This window comes from Plectropomus leopardus, chromosome 18 (genome assembly GCF_026936395.1).
Source record: "Plectropomus leopardus strain MGB_pleo_1.0 chromosome 18, ASM2693639v1, whole genome shotgun sequence".
NCBI classification, from domain to species: Eukaryota; Metazoa; Chordata; class Actinopteri; order Perciformes; family Serranidae; genus Plectropomus; species Plectropomus leopardus.
Genome location: NC_142193.1, coordinates 6,703,356 through 6,723,930, shown reverse-complemented (window position 1 = coordinate 6,723,930; position 20,575 = coordinate 6,703,356). Strand labels below are relative to the sequence as shown.

At 38.7% G+C, this 20,575-nt stretch overlaps 1 protein-coding gene and 1 long non-coding RNA gene across 6 annotated transcripts in view; one reads left to right on the top strand and one right to left on the bottom strand.

Annotated features, from left to right (window-relative positions):
- The window catches only part of LOC148186427 (uncharacterized), a 178,895-nt gene that overhangs the window by 79,491 nt on the left and 78,829 nt on the right, over nt 1-20,575 (bottom strand). The window lies entirely within an intron of this gene.
- The window catches only part of grin2ca (glutamate receptor, ionotropic, N-methyl D-aspartate 2Ca), an 87,545-nt gene that overhangs the window by 47,635 nt on the left and 19,335 nt on the right, over nt 1-20,575 (top strand). For all 3 annotated transcript variants that reach the window (XM_088069451.1, XM_042505857.2, XM_088069450.1), the window contains 2 exons: nt 4,424-4,538; nt 12,007-12,218. In XM_088069451.1, coding sequence (XP_087925577.1) covers nt 4,424-4,538; nt 12,007-12,218 — 327 coding nt within the window. The remainder of the gene's footprint in view (nt 1-4,423; nt 4,539-12,006; nt 12,219-20,575) is intronic.

Sequence of the window (20,575 nt, the reverse complement as noted above, 5' to 3'; positions counted from 1 at the left end):
TCTCAACATGAATGAGGAAAGTGAAGTTAAAAATGTAGAAATCTTGATCACTTGAAATGATTTTTCTCAGGGACCTTTAAGCTTCAATTCTGAAAGAAGTTTAGTTTTACTGTGTTGAGTCTTTTGTTTTTATCTGACCTGTTTACTCAAGTGAGGGCAGGGTTTCCTACACATTCATTTATTTGTGGCAGCCCACCACAATTAAAAAATCTGCAGTCACATACAGATTTTATATTTTGGGAGCTGGATTGTTCATCAGGAGTGCTATTGGAATATATATACTGTTGGGTTCATTGGGCCAAAATCTCAGACCACAGAGTGTACTCTGGGCACAGATGGAGCAGTAAAACATCGGATGCAGTGCAATCATTGTTCTGGGTCATGCGATATGTAGAGCTACTGCTATTCTTAATCTACGTATGTTGTTGTTTGCAGGCCTTAAAGCTAAAAAAAAAAGTCAATTTCACAAACGTTATACACTCTAAATCTCTAAATCCTTGCAGTTGCAAACCTGGAATTTACAACAGCTAAGATAAAAATAGCATGCCCTAAGATAATAAGGGCATGGATGCATATCATGGGCTCTTAGTAATCTATAGATTTTAATGCTTTAGCCTCAGTCACTCCTTCCTTTTTTGCTGTTCTTTTTGTTTTGGCTTTTATATGTTGTGCCTTAAATCATAATAAACATTAATCATGAAAAAATATATATACAGCTATATTGATTTAAAATTACATATACCGTCAGAGAGGATTTTGGCTATAACATCCACCCATATTTTGGTTAAAAGTCACTTGGTTTATATTGAGGACAGTTTGTGGTCAAGGATAAAATAAATCAATGCTGACTGTTAGATTCTCTGTGTCTGACACTTTTCATGCCCAACTGTTCACCTCAGCCTCCTTTGTAGAGGCATACTTCTCTGCTTCTCAGAGAGGACAGACAGCACTTGTGCAGGCAGAAAAGGTCACTTGTCAGGGGAATGCAATCATAGACCGTTTTAAGTGTTTGAACACAAAAAAATTGCTGATGCTACTCCTGTTGTTGCTTTTACTGTCTCATTTGAGATGAGTAGCTTAGTATTTGCATAACATTGTTTACGGAAAACAGTAAAATGTAGTCTGTTAGTCAAGGGATCACACTGGGAATAATTACTGTCTTTAATTTCTGATATATCATATTGATACACCAGTACATCTGTGGGACATGGAAAAAAAGAGGTCAAAAATTGTTTATTTATTCATAACTTCCCATCTGCCTGGTGTTGTGAAGCACATTTTATGGCGACTGTCACTTCCCCAAACTGTGTCCTCTGCCCCACTGCCATCTATCTCCTCATGTCCTCAGCACTGAGCGCTCAACTATATCTCTTGGAGATTGCGAGGTAATTTAATCGGTGGGGTGGGGAGTTGGTGACAATGAATAAGGGCGTGGCTTGTCTTCATTTAAATCATGCCCAAAAGAGCAATCTGACGCCATCTGTGCCACGGAACATGGAGCAAATCCTATTTTGTTAGAAAAATGTTTTAATCAGCAAAGGGAAGAGCCAGGAAAAAAAGACTGCTCCAGCATCAGTGTTGGCTCGTACAAACCAAGGTCATTCAGGGAGACCGGGAGTGTGTTTGTGTCTAAATGTGTGTTGTTGTAGATGGTCACCAAGGGGCTGCAAACGGGACACAAGCATCATCAGACACTTCTCTTGCATTATGAAACATCACTTTCTCCCTCTGATGTCAGAAGTAATTTTTCTTTTGGAGTCTTCAGAGCCTTGGGGGAGACAACTTTTCCTTTTGTAAACCCAAACCGTCCATGAAAAAGTGGAAATGGCGAACATTATCTCAGGCTTTGATACTGTACAACCCCTCCTTTTAGACTTTCTAAACCCGGCAGGCACGATTTGAGCGGCAACGGCTTTCGTCAGTAACGTGAAGGTCGGTGAGATAGAACAAAGCACTTTCCATTAACTTTATAGTCAGTCATTTCTTCTCTTTCCAGCCAGATCAAACATTAACATCCCCCACGGTTCTCAGATTTGTCCTCACTTGATTGGAGCTTTTTTTTTTTTCAAACAAGCTTTTGATAATGAGTCAGCTCACCTGTTAATGGGATTATTGCAGATTACCAGATTAAATAGGCTTTTCGCACAGACAGAGCTGAAGGCGATTCTTCTCCCAGCAGGCTTTCATCACCTCAGCTGGAGTGACGAACGAGGTGAGAGAGCAGCGCCGCAGGTCTAATATAACAGGATGTGAGTGATGGCACAATGGAATCAAAGGAGATGGCTGCTTTCTTCACAGCGCTCAAGCTGTCAGGACACTGCACGTCTCTATTGTGTCAACACAGACATGTTTTTTTCTGTTTAATGGCAGAGCATGTGTGACACAACAGTTTTAATGGTTTCACGATCCCTAAGGCAACATGCATAATTTTCCCACAACTGGGGAGAAACATTCACAATAATTTACAGGATATCTACTGTATATACACAGCACATACAATATGAAAAACAATTAACAGAGAAGAAGAAACAATAAATAACAATTTAACTAAGTAAGACTTAAGATTTTTTCAGACTAGGGTAGCAAACTGTGTTTTTAAAGGTACCAACAAAATTATGTCGGTACTTTCTAATACCGATTCACATTAAATCCATCACCTGATTACAGCCTTTCAAAATATCTGGCATGTGTGCCCCCATATGTAAGAATTTGGGTGCATAACTTTTCATAGAACAGCCGAATACTCACTCATACAAAAGCAGACGGACAAAGACAGAAGATCAGCCGTGTCATTAGAGCAAAGGAGCAGAATTACACTTTGGTCTACTTTGTCGCCCTTGAAACCTGTTCAAAAATCAGTACAAAAGTAAAAAAGAAAAAAAAGAAAGGGACCATTGAGTAAATTTCAGGTACCTGAACCAGTACCAGTATTGTCTCAAATGTGAATGGTACCCAACCCAAACAAACACAAATAATTCATGCAAATAATTTGTGCGTCAACTGAAAACTGGATTCATCGATATCCATGAGCCTATCCCATACAGGTGAGCTATAAAGCGATTCCTAGACACATTGCAGTGCAGACATGGAAGAATCGACATCAACTGACAAATGTCATTAAATATTCTTTTTTAAAACAAAAAAGGCTGAACTCAACCATGAGGGCAGTGCAGCACCTGGACTGTCCACAACGTGTACACATTAGAGTCATTATGTAATTCTGCTTTTATTTCATTTCTAAATGATTACTTTTGCGAGGCTCACGTGAATATGTGGGGACACTAAGCTATCACCTAGAAACTAATGTTAACAGAGCAGAGCAGTTGTCATCTGTACCGTTAACCAACAAAAGAAGCTGACCAACACACTCTGTGGAATTAAACAACCTAAACTAAGGCCGCGGTGAAGACAATAACAATGCTCAGTCTGTTTCACCTCAGAAACTCTGCGCCTGGCCCACTCAGTGTCTTGGTTTCCTCCTCAGGATAGAGGCAGCTCTCCTCTGCAGGAGACGTTAATGACAACATAGCGAAGAACTCTGCTTCCCCTTCAATTTGATATTCAAACAGGAAACTGTTAAGTGCTTTCAAATTCATTAACTCATTAACTCATCATCAATGCTGTAAACTTTTTAAAATACCAAGGTTGTGATGTGCTGACCATTTATGTTAATTGCCAGTTATGTTGTATTCCAGTGTAATAAGGACACCAGTGACTGGCTTGGCACACAGTAGACCCACTGGGGCAAGAGACTAAAAACAGTTTCCCCTTTTTAGGCAACAAACAGTTATGATCAAATTGAATTATATGTTTATCAAATGTATAATTCAACAGTGTTGGAAATTAACTTTTTCATCAACCAGCCAAAGTGTCTGATGGATTCTAAATTCTACCAGCCACTTGTTTTCTTTACCAGCCGCCATCCTGACATTGCACTTTGTAACTAATGTTTGTTTAGCTTTTGTTGGGTCTTGCTTTGAAAATAAACAACCAATACAGGTTTTCTCATTCCAAATGATTAATTTAATATTCATTTACTATCATTTTTCCACTTCTACGTCTCTCCTTGTCTCTACACAAAAAAACATACACAAAACACAGACACCCAAACAGCTCTGCACCTCATTTTAGGTCAAAACATTCACACACACTGCAGTCCCTCTTCCCTCCTCTTGCTTCAAAATCCTTCCTTATCAAAATCTGACAAGGAGTCCAACAATGTTAGTGTTTCCTTCTGAACCAGGTGCTAACAGCTGGACGGCAGGAATTGGATGTCAGTCAATGCATGTAATGCGTAACCCAGTTCTGCCTGCAAACTTGTGTTGGTACACCAACCTTAAAATTCTAAAGTGATAAAATGATGTAATTTTTTTAAGTTTAAGTGACTGATGAGCTTTTTCTGTGGGTGCTTTTTCCTCTGCAGGCACATGTTGAATGTAACCTGGGAACACAATGACTTCTCCTTCAACAGTAACGGTTACCTGGTGAATCCAGCCATGATAATTATCACTTTGGACAGAGAGAGACAATGGGACAAGGTGAGCTTTTCACAATATAATGACTCATATTTCACGTCAGAGAATGTTTTTGTGTACCCACAAAATGTATTTTTGTGCTACAGAATGTGTTACTTGTAGAATGAGAAAATAGAAGAGTTGCTCTGCAGTTCTGTTGTGTCTCACGCTGACGTCTCCCTCTGCATGCTAAAGGCAGAGTGATTTCATACATCGCTGCTCTCTTTGTAAAGACTAGTTAGAAGAGTCAAAGCTTCAATGATACCAATGAACTACTTAATGAAGGATCATTTCCTAATCCCACACACAGCGCTACATTTCACATACACCTTTCTCACTTACTCCTACACCTCCATCTCTTCAGAGAGATATTAAGAGAAAACCCACGCACACACTTTTTTTCTGGTGACTCTCTTGCAAAGTGTCACCTCATTGACTTGTTTGGAGATCGAAACATTAATTTAACCACAGGGGGTGCATGTTATGTGGACACGACACTAGAGGGAGATCACTTCCTCCTCCAGGTGAATAAGAGGTGTTTAAACGTCACACCTGTAGTAAACAGCTGCAAGCATTTCAAACCTAATTATGCTATATTTATGCTGTTGGAGGCTATTTCCTATTAATTTCCAATATGTTATCGGGGTCTGAGCTAATGTGGGGCTATTTGGGTAAGAAAGCAGACAGGAACCATTATATGTATGAGTAAATACAGCAGCTGGTCCAATGATATAGGTAGAATATTTGCAATAAAATAATCACTGGGCAGTCAATGTTATGCAGGTCCCTCAAAATACTGTAAAATATGATTTTATGCAGAATCAGACAGACCAACACAACAGATTGTGATGTGATTGACATTTACACTTTCTTATAAGAAAACATCACTATTATTTAGAATGAGCAGTCATTGTTAAGGATACCGAACACAAGGTCACTAAAGCTATCATTTAGATGACTTTCCAAAATGGCAGAAAAGACAGTGGATCAGTTTTTGTCCTGTTTAAACATCATGTCACTCTCACTTCCAGTCAAAAAACATTCACTCTCTTCTCTGCCATTCCCAAACGTTGCTGTTTCAACAAAGCTGCTCACCCACTGTTGTTTTTGGATGACTTTGCAATGTGGCAGCTACCTGTGCTCTTCACTGAGGAGCATTGAGATCACTGAGCAGCTGCATTCATTCAGCGAGTCAACAAAAAACTGTCCACTGACAGAAGCTAAACAGTATTAATGAAATAATATACCTTTATCAAATAGTTAGCTGGCTAACAGCCTACACTACTTAATTGATTTTACTAGCAGAGAAATACTGTTATTGAAATGAAAGATGCTACTTATTAGTTCAACACATCAAGTAACTGCATTCACTTCTAAGAGTGCTGCAGAAGATATTAGTTTATAAATCAGGAGTTGCATATGTGATTTTGTAGATGCAATGCATTTGCTTGTTCAGTGGTCCTATGTATTGTACTATAACACTATAGGAACCCTCTAGCATCAGTTTTGGATGCTGCAAGATCGCTGTGTCCCTTACCTCTCCTTACATGCACACTGTCTTTTAAAAATAAACCTCTGTGTTCAAAGGAAATATAAAGTTGCCACTTGTTACAGTCTCTTCTCTAAATAAACTGCAATCAGCATTAGTTTTAGTTGCTTTTAAAATGCTTAGCTAATCCAAAAATTAAATCATTGCAGCTCTAACCAGATTCAATTTTGAACTTTTGGGATTTGGGGGCGGTGTTGGACTTTAACACAAGTGCGTTACTCTTTCCTGGTCTATCAGTCTTATTCATTTCATATGTATCAGAGGAAAAACATGACATTTGCCTGCCAACAATTCTGCACTGTACTTTTGGATGCACTGCATGAAATAGCATAATTGCATGGCTTCTGCTACAATGGAGACAATCTTAAATACATCAGTCAGCTAGTAAATGCAAGAACAGGTTGTGGGTAACAAAGACTGATCACCTTCAAATTGAAGCTTTCCTTTTTCTTTTCTTTTGTATTCCTGATGAGCTGTTTATCTAACACAGACAAAAGCAGCTGTCTTTCACTTTTCTTTGGGACTTCAGTCCTACTGTTGGATGCTCATGTTGAAGAGCATTGTTCTCCTCTGCAACATTACCAGTTGATTAGGGAGGTTTTTAACCATGTTAAAAAAATTTGTCCTCTGAGCTATCAAAGACAAACACAAAAATTGGCCCTGGAAACACTGCAGACGTGTAAAGAAGCACAGACTGTAAAAGACTTCAAGGGGGGGGTCATGTAATCTTTAATGCCTCCATACCCTCCTAAAATTTGGGGTATACGGTATATGACAATAGAACACGTGTTCAGTAAAGTAGTATTCTCACACCTATTTTTCTTATTAAATTGAAAAATACAACTGTGCACCTTGTGATTTCCACTTTTTCTTAGTCACAGAAGAACTCATCATAAAACACATTACATTCAGACTAGAGAGATACTAAAAAAACTAAAAAAAACAAACCAAATTGTTTGTGTTACTCTTGTTAGTACTCTAGTTAGTCCACTCTAGTTAGTCCACTGTTCCAATAATTACCAGCCCCGCACTGGCCAAAATAAATCCTTAATTCACCAAGTCAGATGTAAAAATGTGCCATTATTTCCCCACGGTCTCTTTCTGCTGGCCACCGGCTGTTTACAGTCCTGTATCTTCTCCCTTTACCATTATGTGTCTTGGTGTCTTTTAGCCCAGCTGCATGTTCCACCAGTAGAAACTGGAGACTGAGTTCTTGTGGCATGTGCTATGACCTACATACAATGAGTTTGATAAAAAAAAAAAAAAAAAAAAGGAGCACTTATATTTATTATGGTGTTGAAAAACATTACTTCAGGATTTCTAGATATCCTGATATACTGTAATAACGTTTCACCCAAGTCTTGTAACCAAACAGTTTGGTCATGTTTTATCAGAAAAAATGAGTTTGAACTTAAGGCCAAAGTTGAAGGTAAACAAGTCCTCTCATTCACCTCTAGACTCCAAGACTTCCACCGTGCTGACCTTTGAATAAACCTTTTGTGGGAGGGAAAAATATTTTTCTCACTCCCTCAGAGCACAACATTGTGCTCATTTCAGAAAAAAAAACCTTAGTGTGAGGCGATACTTTTTCTGTGCTTCACTTTCTGTTGCCTCTGGCATCTTTTTTTTCTGAGAGCTGAAAATCAATTCCATCTTTTGATTGCCTTTTTGCCAGTCTTCTTATTGTACACATTTGCAGGACAGCCTCAGTTACATTCATACATTACCTATGTATAACCAGCTTCAGCTTGACACTGTGTAGACCAATAGCTCGCATTACACTCCTCACCTTTTGTATTTATTAAACTTAAATCACTCCAACACTCTTATCAAATGCAGCTGCTGTAATTTGCTACTTCCCAGGAGTCATTGTTCAACTGGTTCACTGACTCCTTCCCAGATCTAAAAGTCAAGGTAACTTGGGAAGATGGAGGGAGAGCATGACAAAAGAGAGTAACGACAGAGAGGAGAAGCCCAGGAGGAGGACTGGAAGTGTTCTTGTCATTGCTGTTATCTGGCAGGGTGATATACGGGACTGAAAAGCTGCCGTTTTCTGGCTGTATATCTGTGACAAGCACAAACCCTGAAATTACAGTCTCGCTGGCTGGTTTGTAAACCAAATAAAAAATCGAATTGAAGTATTTTCCCAATGGATTTTTTTATAATATACCAACTATGCTACTGGATTGACAGTCATTGTGTATTTCATTTTCCAAACAGGTAATCTGAATAATCTCTACAATAATGTTTTCCTCTCCTTGTCGTGACATCACTGCGTAAAACTAAAGTTTTTTTAGTGTTATCTGAGATGAATGAACAATGAAGATCTTCACGGTCTGAGCAGCCACAGGGACATGATGCCTTTCATGTCAGAATACTTTACTGAAATCTGAAATTCTGATTTACTTGACTGAAAGCCCATGAGTGGAGCGATACATAAACAGCAGGACTAATCAATAGGACTGGCAGGAGAAAGGAATAACTGAAGAGTCCAGAGAGAATTGGTATATTTGCACCATTTCCCCCCCTTTTCATTTTTTTTCATTTCATTTTACCAGGCTGTGCTGACTGGTGTGATCAGACAGGATTGTCCCCCTTCTTGCATAAACAGCAGAGATTATGAAGGAGGAAAAACATTTTGTTCAGACTGTTTAGCCCTCTAGGAAGTTAATGACATTTACAGCTGCAGAGTCGAGTGTTTGTGTAAAAAAATACTCTACCTCGCTATCAGAAGTTAATTGTAAAAAGTGCAATTAATCCAACTACAGCAAATAAGACAAAGTTGAGGAAACCACTCTCCTCACCTTTTATCCCGCTGTGTCACATCCACCCCCAAATGGTAAACAGTGCAGATTAAGTGTCCTGTCAAACCTATAGATTTTTTATGGGAATGACTGAGCTGATACAGGGTTACTGAAAAAGGGAAAAATATATATTCTACAGTTAATATTTATTGTATCCCCAGTAACAGAAAAGAAGGTATATTGGACCTTTTAAGACTACAGAGTCCATGTAGTACATTAAAAGGATAGGTTGGATCTTTTAAAGTGCGGTTGTATGAGTTACTTATCGTTAGTCAATGTATTACATACAGTAGAGGTGGGCAGTATGCCCCCAGTTTGGAGACGCACTGACACAGAAGCTTACATAATGCTGTGGACAGAGGCAGAAGCAAAATATATTTTAGCCACCTAAAAAAAAACAATAATACAATAACAGTTTAAGTGTGGGACAGGGAATTTAAGTTGTTTTATAGCTCTCTTTAGAACCAGACTCAGTTAAGAAAATTTGTTATTTAACATTTGTAAACACAGGAGCTACTGGTCGACTGCTAATTTGTTCATATTTTGTGTGACTCCTGTGTTGCGCCAGCTAAAACTAACATTTATTTCAATAGAGTCTGGTGGCTTTGCAAGTACAGTAGATGGCGAAATGAAGCCATCTGACTCCCTACCAGAACCGACTGTCGGACAGACAGGTAAAGCTGTCATAATATAATTATTATAGGGTACACTTAAATTAAAATTGATTTTCTTTTTTGTAATGGGACTTTTTTTATTATTATAATTATTTTACATTAACTCTGCATGCTTCCCCTAAATGGGGGCTTGCTGACCAACATCCACTGTATATGATACACTGACTATAAAGTACCTTATACAACCCCACTTCAAAAGATCCGAAATATCCCTTTAAGTCACTTTTGTATCCAATACAGCTTTCTGACCTGTTTGGGTTGAGGTTGTATGAATGATGAATGGATACTGAGTTTCCACCACATTAATCTATTTGTGGTGGCCTACCACAATTAAAAAATCTGCTGCCACAAACAGGTTTTCTTCTTTTTAAGTTGGGCTGTTCATTAGGAGTGTTGTTAAATACATGTACTGTTTGGTTATTGATTGCACCACACTCGAGGAGTGCAGAGCACACTATCACCGAGTCGGTGCAGTAGAACGTCAGGCACGGTGAAAGTGAAACTTAAAAGTTCATTCTGCTGGGTCTAAAAGTTTGCATTCACTCACAGTAGCTGCTCCTATGTAGCTTCTCATTTATCAGTTTGGTCTGATCAGCTCTGAGCGGATCAACAGATCCAACCCATGAGCCACAAACTGCTCCTGAGGGAAAAAAAACCCAAAACAAATGTAGAGCTCCGATGGCACTGTGTTCACGGACTGTCTTAACATAGGGATTTCTCTATGTACAAAGCCAGGTCCATAAATAAAAAGTTTTCCCAATTTGCTGTAATGACTTTGACTCTGACCTGAACCCCATCCAACAGCCTTTGGGATGAACTGAAACGCAGAATCCAAGCCAGGTCATATCGCTCAGCACTCGTGTTGGACCTCAGTAATGCTCTCTTGACAGAATAAGAGAAAATCCCTGCAGCCTGGTTCCCAAAATCTTGTGGAAAGCCTTCCCAGAAGAGTAGAGGTTGTTATAGAATCAGATTAATGCCCATGGTTTTATAACACATTCAACAATCACAGAAAGGTGTGATGACTGCTCTCGCATCAATGTCAGTGTTTTGAATACAAAATAATCAAAGTGTTCAACTTCCATGAGACTCAAAAAGTGACTTCCATTAATATTATATGGTCCTAAATTATGTGCAATAACGCAGGAAAAATAAATTTGAAAACTAAAAAAAATCCAACTAAAGAAGAAGTACAAAAACCGATCATACAAAACACTTTTTAGTATGCTATTGAGCAAATGAAGAGCTGCGGAGCTGGAGTTGAAAACTAATGCTGGTGTGTCTGGGAATGGAGACTTTAAAAATAAAAGTAAAAAAAGTATTAAAAAAACCCACCGCCTCCTCATATGTGTTTTATATTGATTAAAATGAATATTTAATTGAATTATTTAATTCATAGCTGATGATTTGATTAGTTTTTGGTAATTACTGCCTGGTAAATGGAAATCCCCACACATTTGTTTATAGTATAATTAATCATAGTAATACAATTTGGACATTTTCTAATTAAAAGGACAGACCAGACCAAAGCATGTGATAAAAACATTTAAACAATTGTGCAGTAAAGTGATACTAAAATTAATTTTAAAACCTCAGAACAGTGTGCTGTTTTGTTAATAAATCACCCAAATCATGAAAAACAGGAAGTTAGAAACAGGTTATGATTATTGTCTGCAACAGAAAGTCTGCAGGGTCAACCCTTGGAAAGATCATGTTTTCTGAGATAAAATGCTAGAAAAAAAAAAAACAACGGTAGCTGCCTTTTATTACTGTCGTGAATGCCTACAAATGTTAATATCTGTTTAGAATTTATTTGCTGAATTCTGGCAGCAGTTAATAGCCCCATGTGATTCAGCACAGAGTTAACAATCAGTGGGATGTGTTGGTATTTTGGGTAATTGGGGTCCAAAAACAACGACCTTCATTCCTTTATTTCCCAGCCTGATTTAAACAGTGAGAGTCAGAGGGGGCAAATTTGTGGAATGTGCTCCTAAACAGGTCATGGCTTCTTCAAATAAATGTTTAATTTCAGATCTTGATTATGTATTCAGCTTGCTTGAACACTCATTTCCCCACAACATCCAATTAAAATGAGCTAACTGGTAATATAGCAGAGAGTGGAATTGCTTTCGTTGCATTAGATGTGTAATTGCACTCTCTACATCCCCAGTGACCCAAAAATCAATTTCCTCTAAACTGTCGACAAACTAAAACCCTCCTCGCTGCACCAGGTCCACATGCACAAATCACAAGGACGTGCGATAACAACGTATACAGTTAGAGAATTGGGGACAAGCGTATTAAGATTGGAGGTTGAGATAGACCGTGTTATTCACTCTCATCCTCACTGCTTTCATCAGAGATGTATGAGAGGCAATATAGCAGTATGGTAACCATCTCGAGTTTGGTACAGAGATTTTTCTCTGGCTAATGTTGATTCACCTCTTCTCTCTCGACTCCTTCAGGTGGGGACCTACGAGATGGGGATACTGCAAATGAGATACCCCGTGTGGCCACGGTACGGTTCCTACCTGGAGCCAGTGTCGGACTACAGGCATCTGACAGTGGCCACCCTCGAAGAGAGGCCTTTTGTTATTGTGGAGGCAGTGGACCCTGTGACTGGTACATGTGTCAGCAACACTGTGCCCTGCCGACGACAGTCCAACAAGACGGAGGCGTAAGTGATACTGCTGCTCAACAACAGTCCCATTCCAACATAACAGACAAGAAGAGCTTACACAGGCTCAGAACTTAAAGGGCTGCCTCACTTAAAGTTAGGCATTGTATAATAGTTTCTTATCAAGTAAGGTGAATCCGCTTATTTTATTGGATTATTATGTATTCCCACTAAATGTGATTAGGTTAAGCTTACATTGAAAAACAAACAGCTGAAGTCTAGGTACTTAGATTATTTTTCACAAGATATCTACACAAAATACCAGATATCAGAACTTTCAGGGTATTGGACTTATATCATTTCTACACTTTTTAACCAATTAAAACATCTGCTGCTGCAAATAGATCTTCTCGCACTATTGAAAAATACATACCGTCTGGTTGTTTATTAGAACACACCCTTGGAGCGTAGAGTGTACTGTTGTCACAGACGGAGTAGCAGAACAGCAGGTACAGTGAAACAATGATGCTGACAATGACAATGACAGATAACTTCCTTTTTTTTTTCTTTTATCAGTGTGTGTGGCCCTTTGTTTCATTCATCATGAGCTATCCGTGTGTTTTTTCTTTATTTCCTCAACAGCAGTTTGTGCCTAGCATATAATTTTTTGATCAGATTATACTGATGCATGAGAGGAGCAGCTGCCGTGGACAGAGAAAAATTTAAGACTTACCAGATTGAACAATTAAATTTCACTTTCTCTGCACCTGACTTTCTACTGCTCCATCTGTGCCCAGAGTACACTCTGTGCTCCAAGAGTGTGATGCAATCAATAACCAAATATTATATGTATTTAACAGTGCTCCTAATAAATGGTCCAGCTCCAAAAATAGAAAATCTGTTTTTGGCAGCAGCTGTGGCAGGCTGCCGCAAATAAATGAATATGTGGGAAACCCTGCCTTGTGTTGTTGAACTATCAAAAAATACCATCACACACACAATTGTAGTATGAGACTAGTATTTGTTTCACCAGACACATATTATCCTTAGCTAACACCAGATTGCAGAGATTAACCAACTAAGCCCACTCATTTTGAATATTATCACTTGATTAAGTGGGCTTTAATAGAGATTATCAGCATGATAGATATGCATTTGGAGGGTCTTGCTCTACTTACTTGTATGTTCAGAATGCGTTATCAGCACAAGAAATGCCCAGTGGCATAAGAGCACTGTCATTAGGGTTTACTGTTGTTAGGCTTAGGCTAAAAGACTTCCTGGTGAGGTTTAGAAAACATTATAGTATGGCTTAAAATTATGTTAAGGAACTCATGATCAATGTGTCAGAGGATGCACCTTTTAATTTTAATTTTTATTTCTCCTTTTTATTTCTCCTGGGTCAAAGTCCTGTGTTTGACACATCCACCAATCTAAACACCCTCCCTCCACAGACAGTCTCACTCTTTATACAAACATTACGACAGCTGACTTTCTCTGACAAGTAAAAATAATAAAATCTGCCATTTCATATGCTGACAACAAGGGGTATAAATCACTAGGTTTAACACGATATGATATCAAACTGAGTAAAAAAATAAAGTAGAAAGTAAAGTATACCACAACACAAGTTTGATTCAATTTAATTAAAGAGCATGTGACTGATATAAGCCAATGTCATATGATGATTTAAAACAATTTATTACAAAAGAAGCTGCTACTACTATCCCTTTTGCTTTTGTCCATTTTTAGATAAAAAAAAAACAACAAAAATTCTGACTCGCCGCCATCTGCCTGACACTGTGGTGACAGTGACACAAGATTTCAAAATAAAGGCGTATCCTGAAGATGATGATATGGATCAAAGTTTTTTCTTTTTTTTGCATCACTGATATTTTATTGTTGATCACTGAATTGATACAATGGATTGTTACAACCCTCCTGATAACAGCATTTAGGACCCTTCTAACCCATAATAACTGCTAATCACAGACACTTAATCATGTGATAACATTCGAACTGGATGCTAACTTCCATGTGGCATTTTGTGCAGGTTACAGTTAAATAGCTACTTAGTTAATTGGTCATTTAAATTAGCTAAAGCAACAGTCAGCACTGGCAAAAGTGCTACTGCCTGAGTCTTTATCACACTGCTAATAAAAAGAGCACGAGAGGGGTACATTAAATAAAATATCTGTCCCTGGAGAGAAAGAAAATCCTAGAATTTCATCAGTCTTTAACAAGATTTGGATCAGCTATCGGAACTAAACCTGGCACTTGATCAAAGAAAATGCATGTCATGCAGAAATGTCTGTTCAGATTAACAAAACCTCTAAATTCTGCATGGTTTAGGAGGTAAACGAGTAGACGCTGTTTTAAGATTCCACCCACGCTTACTGGGACAGTATTAACAAATCATTGGCTGTTAGCAAACTGCATGTAGACCATCTTAAGTCAAAGAAACCATATGCAAACCCAATTTATATCACTGTACAGTCCCACATGCACTCTCACATGTTAACATGCCCATCTTAATTGATTTTGTATCTAGCTTGAGAGCACCATTAGGTATGAGATTAAGAGGCTCTTCCCCTGCCATTAGCCCAGGCATGACTTCTTATCACTCAATGAGGTGAGATACTCATTAGGCAGCTTGGCCAGAGTGTTATATCCCAGGGATCACCCTGTGACCCAATCAGGGAAATATATGTGCTGCATGGTGGGGTATCAATTAGATGGGACGATTAGGCCATGTCATCAATCCTGAACACCTAGAGACTGATACTGGTGTTCATTAGTGGGGGAGAGAAGCGCCGGCCATTATCCATTACTGACAATAGTGTTAACGAGATGAGGGGGACGCAAGATGAAGATCACGTCCCTTCAGTGTTATGGAGCACTGTAGTGCTTTATCGCTCATGCTGACCAAATCGTCCCGCCTGTATAGAAAGTGCATAACTTCCCCAGTTGGACAATGGCACATTTTAATGGAGCAGCTAAAAAATCCAAGGCAGGAGCAGATAAAATCAATAAGAAGCTCAATGAAGCAATCAGTACTTTGGTCCGCTGAAGGAGAAATACTGACTGAATGAATGCTGCAATCTAAGGTGAAAAGGTAGATGTTTCTGACTAAAGATAGCTCTCTGAGCATAGTAAGACTAGGGCTTAGGCGATAACTACTTGCATGTAATACCATGGTCACGTGACGCTGTCATGGTGACGAAATCATCACAGTCATCACCACATAAGAATTTAATTTCGATAGGATAAATTAGTTGAAAAATGCGCTACATTGGCTCTGATGCAGTACCTCTGTCTGCAGTCGCTACTCCAAAGCTTTGCTTAATGTCCCACCCACAGCACTGTCTGATTGGTTACACGTCACCAGTGATTGCCTACATCAAATATTACTTAAGTCGAGATAAACATCACAATCTCTATACTGAAGTTACAAAAACAGACCAGTGTTTCCCATGGTAACGTTCTGCTGTTACTAGTTTGATGCAACTTCATCCGTATAAGTACAAGAACTGCAAGAAAGGAAGGAAGAGGGACTGTGAGACTGCTCCTGGACATGGCGAGATATATGACCAGATTATCAGAATTTATAAAAAGCAGCACAGTGACGACAGACATTTCATACACCCGGGTAAACCGGTGAAAAAGCAACACAACACAACGCATAAGTTGTAGATCTGTATTGTTTTCATGATTAATTGATTATTTATTTAATAAATATTTATTGTATTTTTAATCTATTTTATTTAATCTATCAAATGACAGTCAGAATAATCATTACAGCCTCCCACACCTCAAAGCAACCTCTACATTTAATTTATTTATTTGTTTCAGCCACCAGTCCAAAACCACAAAATATGCAATTTATAATATCAAACAGGGCAAATCAGCAAATCATCGCCTTTAAGAAGATGGAACCAGTGAATGTTAGGCATATTTTTTTGGAAAAAAGTGACATAAGATTTATAGATTATTATTATTATTATCATTATTGATTAATGTCAACTGATCTTTATCATTTTAGTGCTGACTGAATTTTTTAAAACTATAGTGTAACAGATAATTGATATTTTTAGGCTGATAGGACACTGATATCTATGACTTATAATTAAGTGATAACAAAGCCGACAATAAATATTTTATACACAACATTATCAAATGGTTTTGGTTAAAGATCCCTTTAACTTTATTATTTTTCAAGAAATTAACTAAGAACAGTTTCCAGTTGAAGGTTCACTTGTTCACTTGTTGATGCTCTTTGATGAACATAATATGAGATGGCAGCACTATTTCCAAATTTCGTCAAACATATCTTTGATTATTTTTTTGTTACTCATTGGTTAGCATGTGTGCCGATACGAATTTATCACTAATAACAGCCAGCCAATTTATGAGTCGGCCTCTCTTATAAACCAGGTTGAGAAATGTATCCACTAATCCTCCCTGTAGAGTCACCTTTCTTCATCTGAATCTCCTCCACGCCTCAAAGTTCCCCAACAGTGCTCAACATGCCCACAGCTCAGACCGACATCAGTGCTCTCTAAATGGGGACTCATTGGTCATACAGGTTCTCCATTTCAATCGCTCAACCCCCTTCTATCCCATTTGTTTGTCCAGCCCTACAGACCATCTGTGTATTTCCCTCATTCGTCCTCAGAGAGGCCTGACACACAGCCAACAGTGCTGGGCTCATACTCGGCTAAAGTGGCCCAATGCAGTTAACACAAACGCTTCCCTTTGAGTCACATGTCCTCCAGCGAGATCAGAAAAACCTCAAGCCCTCCTCTTCGCTGCTATAGTACTGCAGGCAGACTCTTCTCCCTGAGAGCACAGTGGCGGAGATTAATTCAGAGGTAATGCCCTGGTGAAGGGCGGTATTGACCTGGGAAGATAATGTCATCATACATTAGCTGTGTTCAATAGAAGCTAGATCATAAGTTGATTTAATTAAAGCTGAGACTGAGTGCGGCTATAGATGAGCTCCCCAGGGCCTCGGGGCAGCAGGACCACGTACAGAAGCTCCACTAAACAACCTCACACAGCAGGGATCATATTTTCAGCTGTAGCAACTTTAAATTGTGTCATGTGAGTTCAGCACAGCATAGAGTTGTGTGCAGAGTGTGATATTCTCCTAGCTACCAAATAACTGTTTTTTACTAATCACTACTGTTTAGTTGTTCCCAAATTTAAGGTAGCTATTTCTTCCTGAATTGATTTTCCAAAAGGCCTACCAGGCAGAGGCCTCAGGGCCTAAGGGGCCTCAATCTCAGAGCCCAAAAGCTATCAGTCTATCAATGATTTAGCCTCCGGGGGCGATGGACAATAATCCAGGTTAGGGTTCAACAGATTATCAGCCTGGCCAATTATTTGGTCCAACATTTTGCATTTTAGAGAACTATTTTTATTTAATATTTTTTTATTTAAATTTTTGCAAGACTTCATAAAAACTTTCAGTTTTGATTTACTAATTGCTAAAGGCATTTAGACAAAGTTTGTGTTGGAGTGTGTATATTTCAAATTCTAAATATTGACAGAAAGATTTACATTTTCATCATAAATGCATACCAGTTCCAAATGTTGGTTACTGGTCTCATTAACTACTAATAATCTGTATTGGTATTGGCCCTAAAAAAACAATATCAGTCGACCCCTAATCCAGGGATTCCTGTGTATCCAGATAACAGAACAAAGTCTTCCTCTTTAATGCACCAGTCATTATTTACACAATCTCCAAACCTATCATCAAAGTAATAAAAGTCTGCTAAAAATGTGCTTTGAGCAAGGCACTAAACCTCCAGTGAAATGGCCAACAGATCACACTACAATAGGCAGCTTCCAGGAATGAGTAAGTGTCCACCATTAAAAAGTAACTAGGAGCGTCTTGATGACCAAGTAGTTAAGAGGCACGCACACCATTGTGTGATTGCAACATACCACCTTTAAGTTGCAGTTTGATTCCAGCTGGAGACCATGGTTGCAGGTCATTCTTGCTACGTCTCTTTTTTCATCTCCTCTCACTTTCTTAACTGTCCAACATCAAATGAAGGCAGAAATGCCCCTAAAAATCTATTTGTACTTCTCAAATTTCTTGAAGTCAATGTAGTAGCACTTTTATTCAACACAGAACAATTTAAAGTCAGAATAAACAAACTTTACAATAATTTGGGCAGCAGAAATGTTTTTTCTTCCTCTTTCATCTCTTAATTGTCTTAGGTAGTGACCCCTTAAATTCATTTGGTGACCTCTTCCTCATCCCAGTGGTCTGATATAGTTTGCATTTCAGTTTCTTCAAATTTGGCAAATCTACAGCATCATAACAGAGGAAACAGAGTGAGACTTCTACTTTGCAACTAGAATTTGATTTAGGCTAACCGATTTTTACACGAAAAATCACCTGGTGAAGCCTTACAACTTGTTTAAGAGGTGAATATTTGAAGAGCTTCTCTGTGATGTCTTTAAATTCTCTTACAACAGGATACAGACATCCTCAGCGACACAGATGGCCGCTGACAGTGACACACACACACTGAAAGAACACATGCTTCTGCCTGTCATCATCCATAAAGCGGCTTCCAAACAATACTCCAAAAGTGTCCGCACTTGGAATAAATAACCTCACACAAACATTTGACACAATTCCCAAAGACCTGTTTTAATGCAACTGCCAACTTAAAGCTCAGCCTTGCACCCTGGCAGCTGGTGAGACGGGGGATGTTGGGGCCACTGTGTTTACTCACGGTCTGCTGTGGCAGCCTTGTTTTCCTCTAAAGTGTTCATTTGTTTCGGTTTGTTGTGGCTCGGCTGTGCCTGCTCGCCGCCTCGCCTGTTCGTCTCATTGCCTACTGGTGCTGATGTGTGGGTGCAGAGTCCATTAGACTGAAGGTCTAGGGGAGGTTAGGGGTGATGTGTCATTAGTGCTCTCTGCATTGCGCCCATGGCTCACTAGTTTGCTGCAGCATCACCTCAAACTGCTCACCTTATGCGCTATAGAGGTGTGTCTGTTTTTGGTATCTCTGAGAGCAAATCAGCACTTAATGGTGGACCATAACCTCTGAGGATGAATAAAACAGAGAAGATGGATTGTCAAGTTTGTCTAAAATGATCCTGCCAGGCTGAGGGAAACACAACCACTCTGACACTTTTAGAGTTTTAGAAAATAGATTCCCCCCCACACATTTTAGTGCCTTTGTATCTGGAAATGCATGTCACCACACAACAGGCTCATCTAGGTGCAGTGGTCTCTATCAGTATTAACCAACAACTAATGATTGCAACACAAATCTCATGTTTATGGCTCACTCACTGCTCACAAAGTAGAATCATGTGGATAAGACCTGCCACCAGTGCAGATTTTTTGAAAAGTCATTTAGAACTTTACAGCACAGAGTAGTTCACCCAAAAACAATATAAAGTGTATATAGTGCTGACCTCTCTAGACTCTCTGTGGTCCCAGAAAAAAGTTTTACTATCAAGTGCCATTAACCCTTTGAAACCCGGCTCGACATCAGTTTTCTTGTGCTACATTCATACGCTTTTCACAGGCATTTAAACATTTGAAACCTGAGCAAATGGTTTGATTTCTTTTGAAAGCGTAGCTAAAAATGCAACGCACATTTTGGCAAGAAGCTCCCTGCAAATTGCAAGAAATTGGGAAAAACTGGCAAGAAAATGATCTGAAGAAAAAAGGACAGAAAAGAGAGAATAGGGCTAAAGTCTAAAAAAAAAAAAAGTAAATAATAATTACATATTTGAAGTTAATTACATTTATATTTCCAACTTGTTTTCCAAGTCATTTCCTTGTTTGTTTTTGGGTTTATGTTGATGTTTTGTTTTTTTTGTTGTTGTTGTTACTGACTCAATTTTTTTTTTGGGGGGGGGGGGTTAGGTAATTTCTTGTAATTTTTCACTATTGTTTTGCTAGTTTTTGGTTATTTCCTGTCAAGTAACTCATTGCCTTCCTCACTTGTTTTTTTAAAGAAATTAAGCCAATTTGCTCAGGTTTCAAGGGGTTAACGAAACTGGAGTGCCAAAAAAAAAAAAAAAAAAAGGCAGAGTCTGGACAGAGTCTGAACAAAAGACAGCAAGCAATGTTTTAAACCTTCCAAAACCCCTTTTGCAAACACTAAACAAAGCAGTTGGTGTCTGCATGTATGCATGTGCAAGCAGCTCAAATCTCTGTAATACCACAAAATCCCTTTAACATCCTGTTTGACATTTGTGTTAAATTTTGTGAAAACTAGCCTTAGAATTAGAGTTTTGGTCAAAACCATGTTTTGTAAGGTCACAGTTTCCTTGAACTTTCTACCACCGAATTCTAATCACCTCATTCTTGAGGCCAAGTGGACATTTGTACCAAATTTGACGAAACACACTCAAGGCCTTCTTCACGCTTATGGGAATGA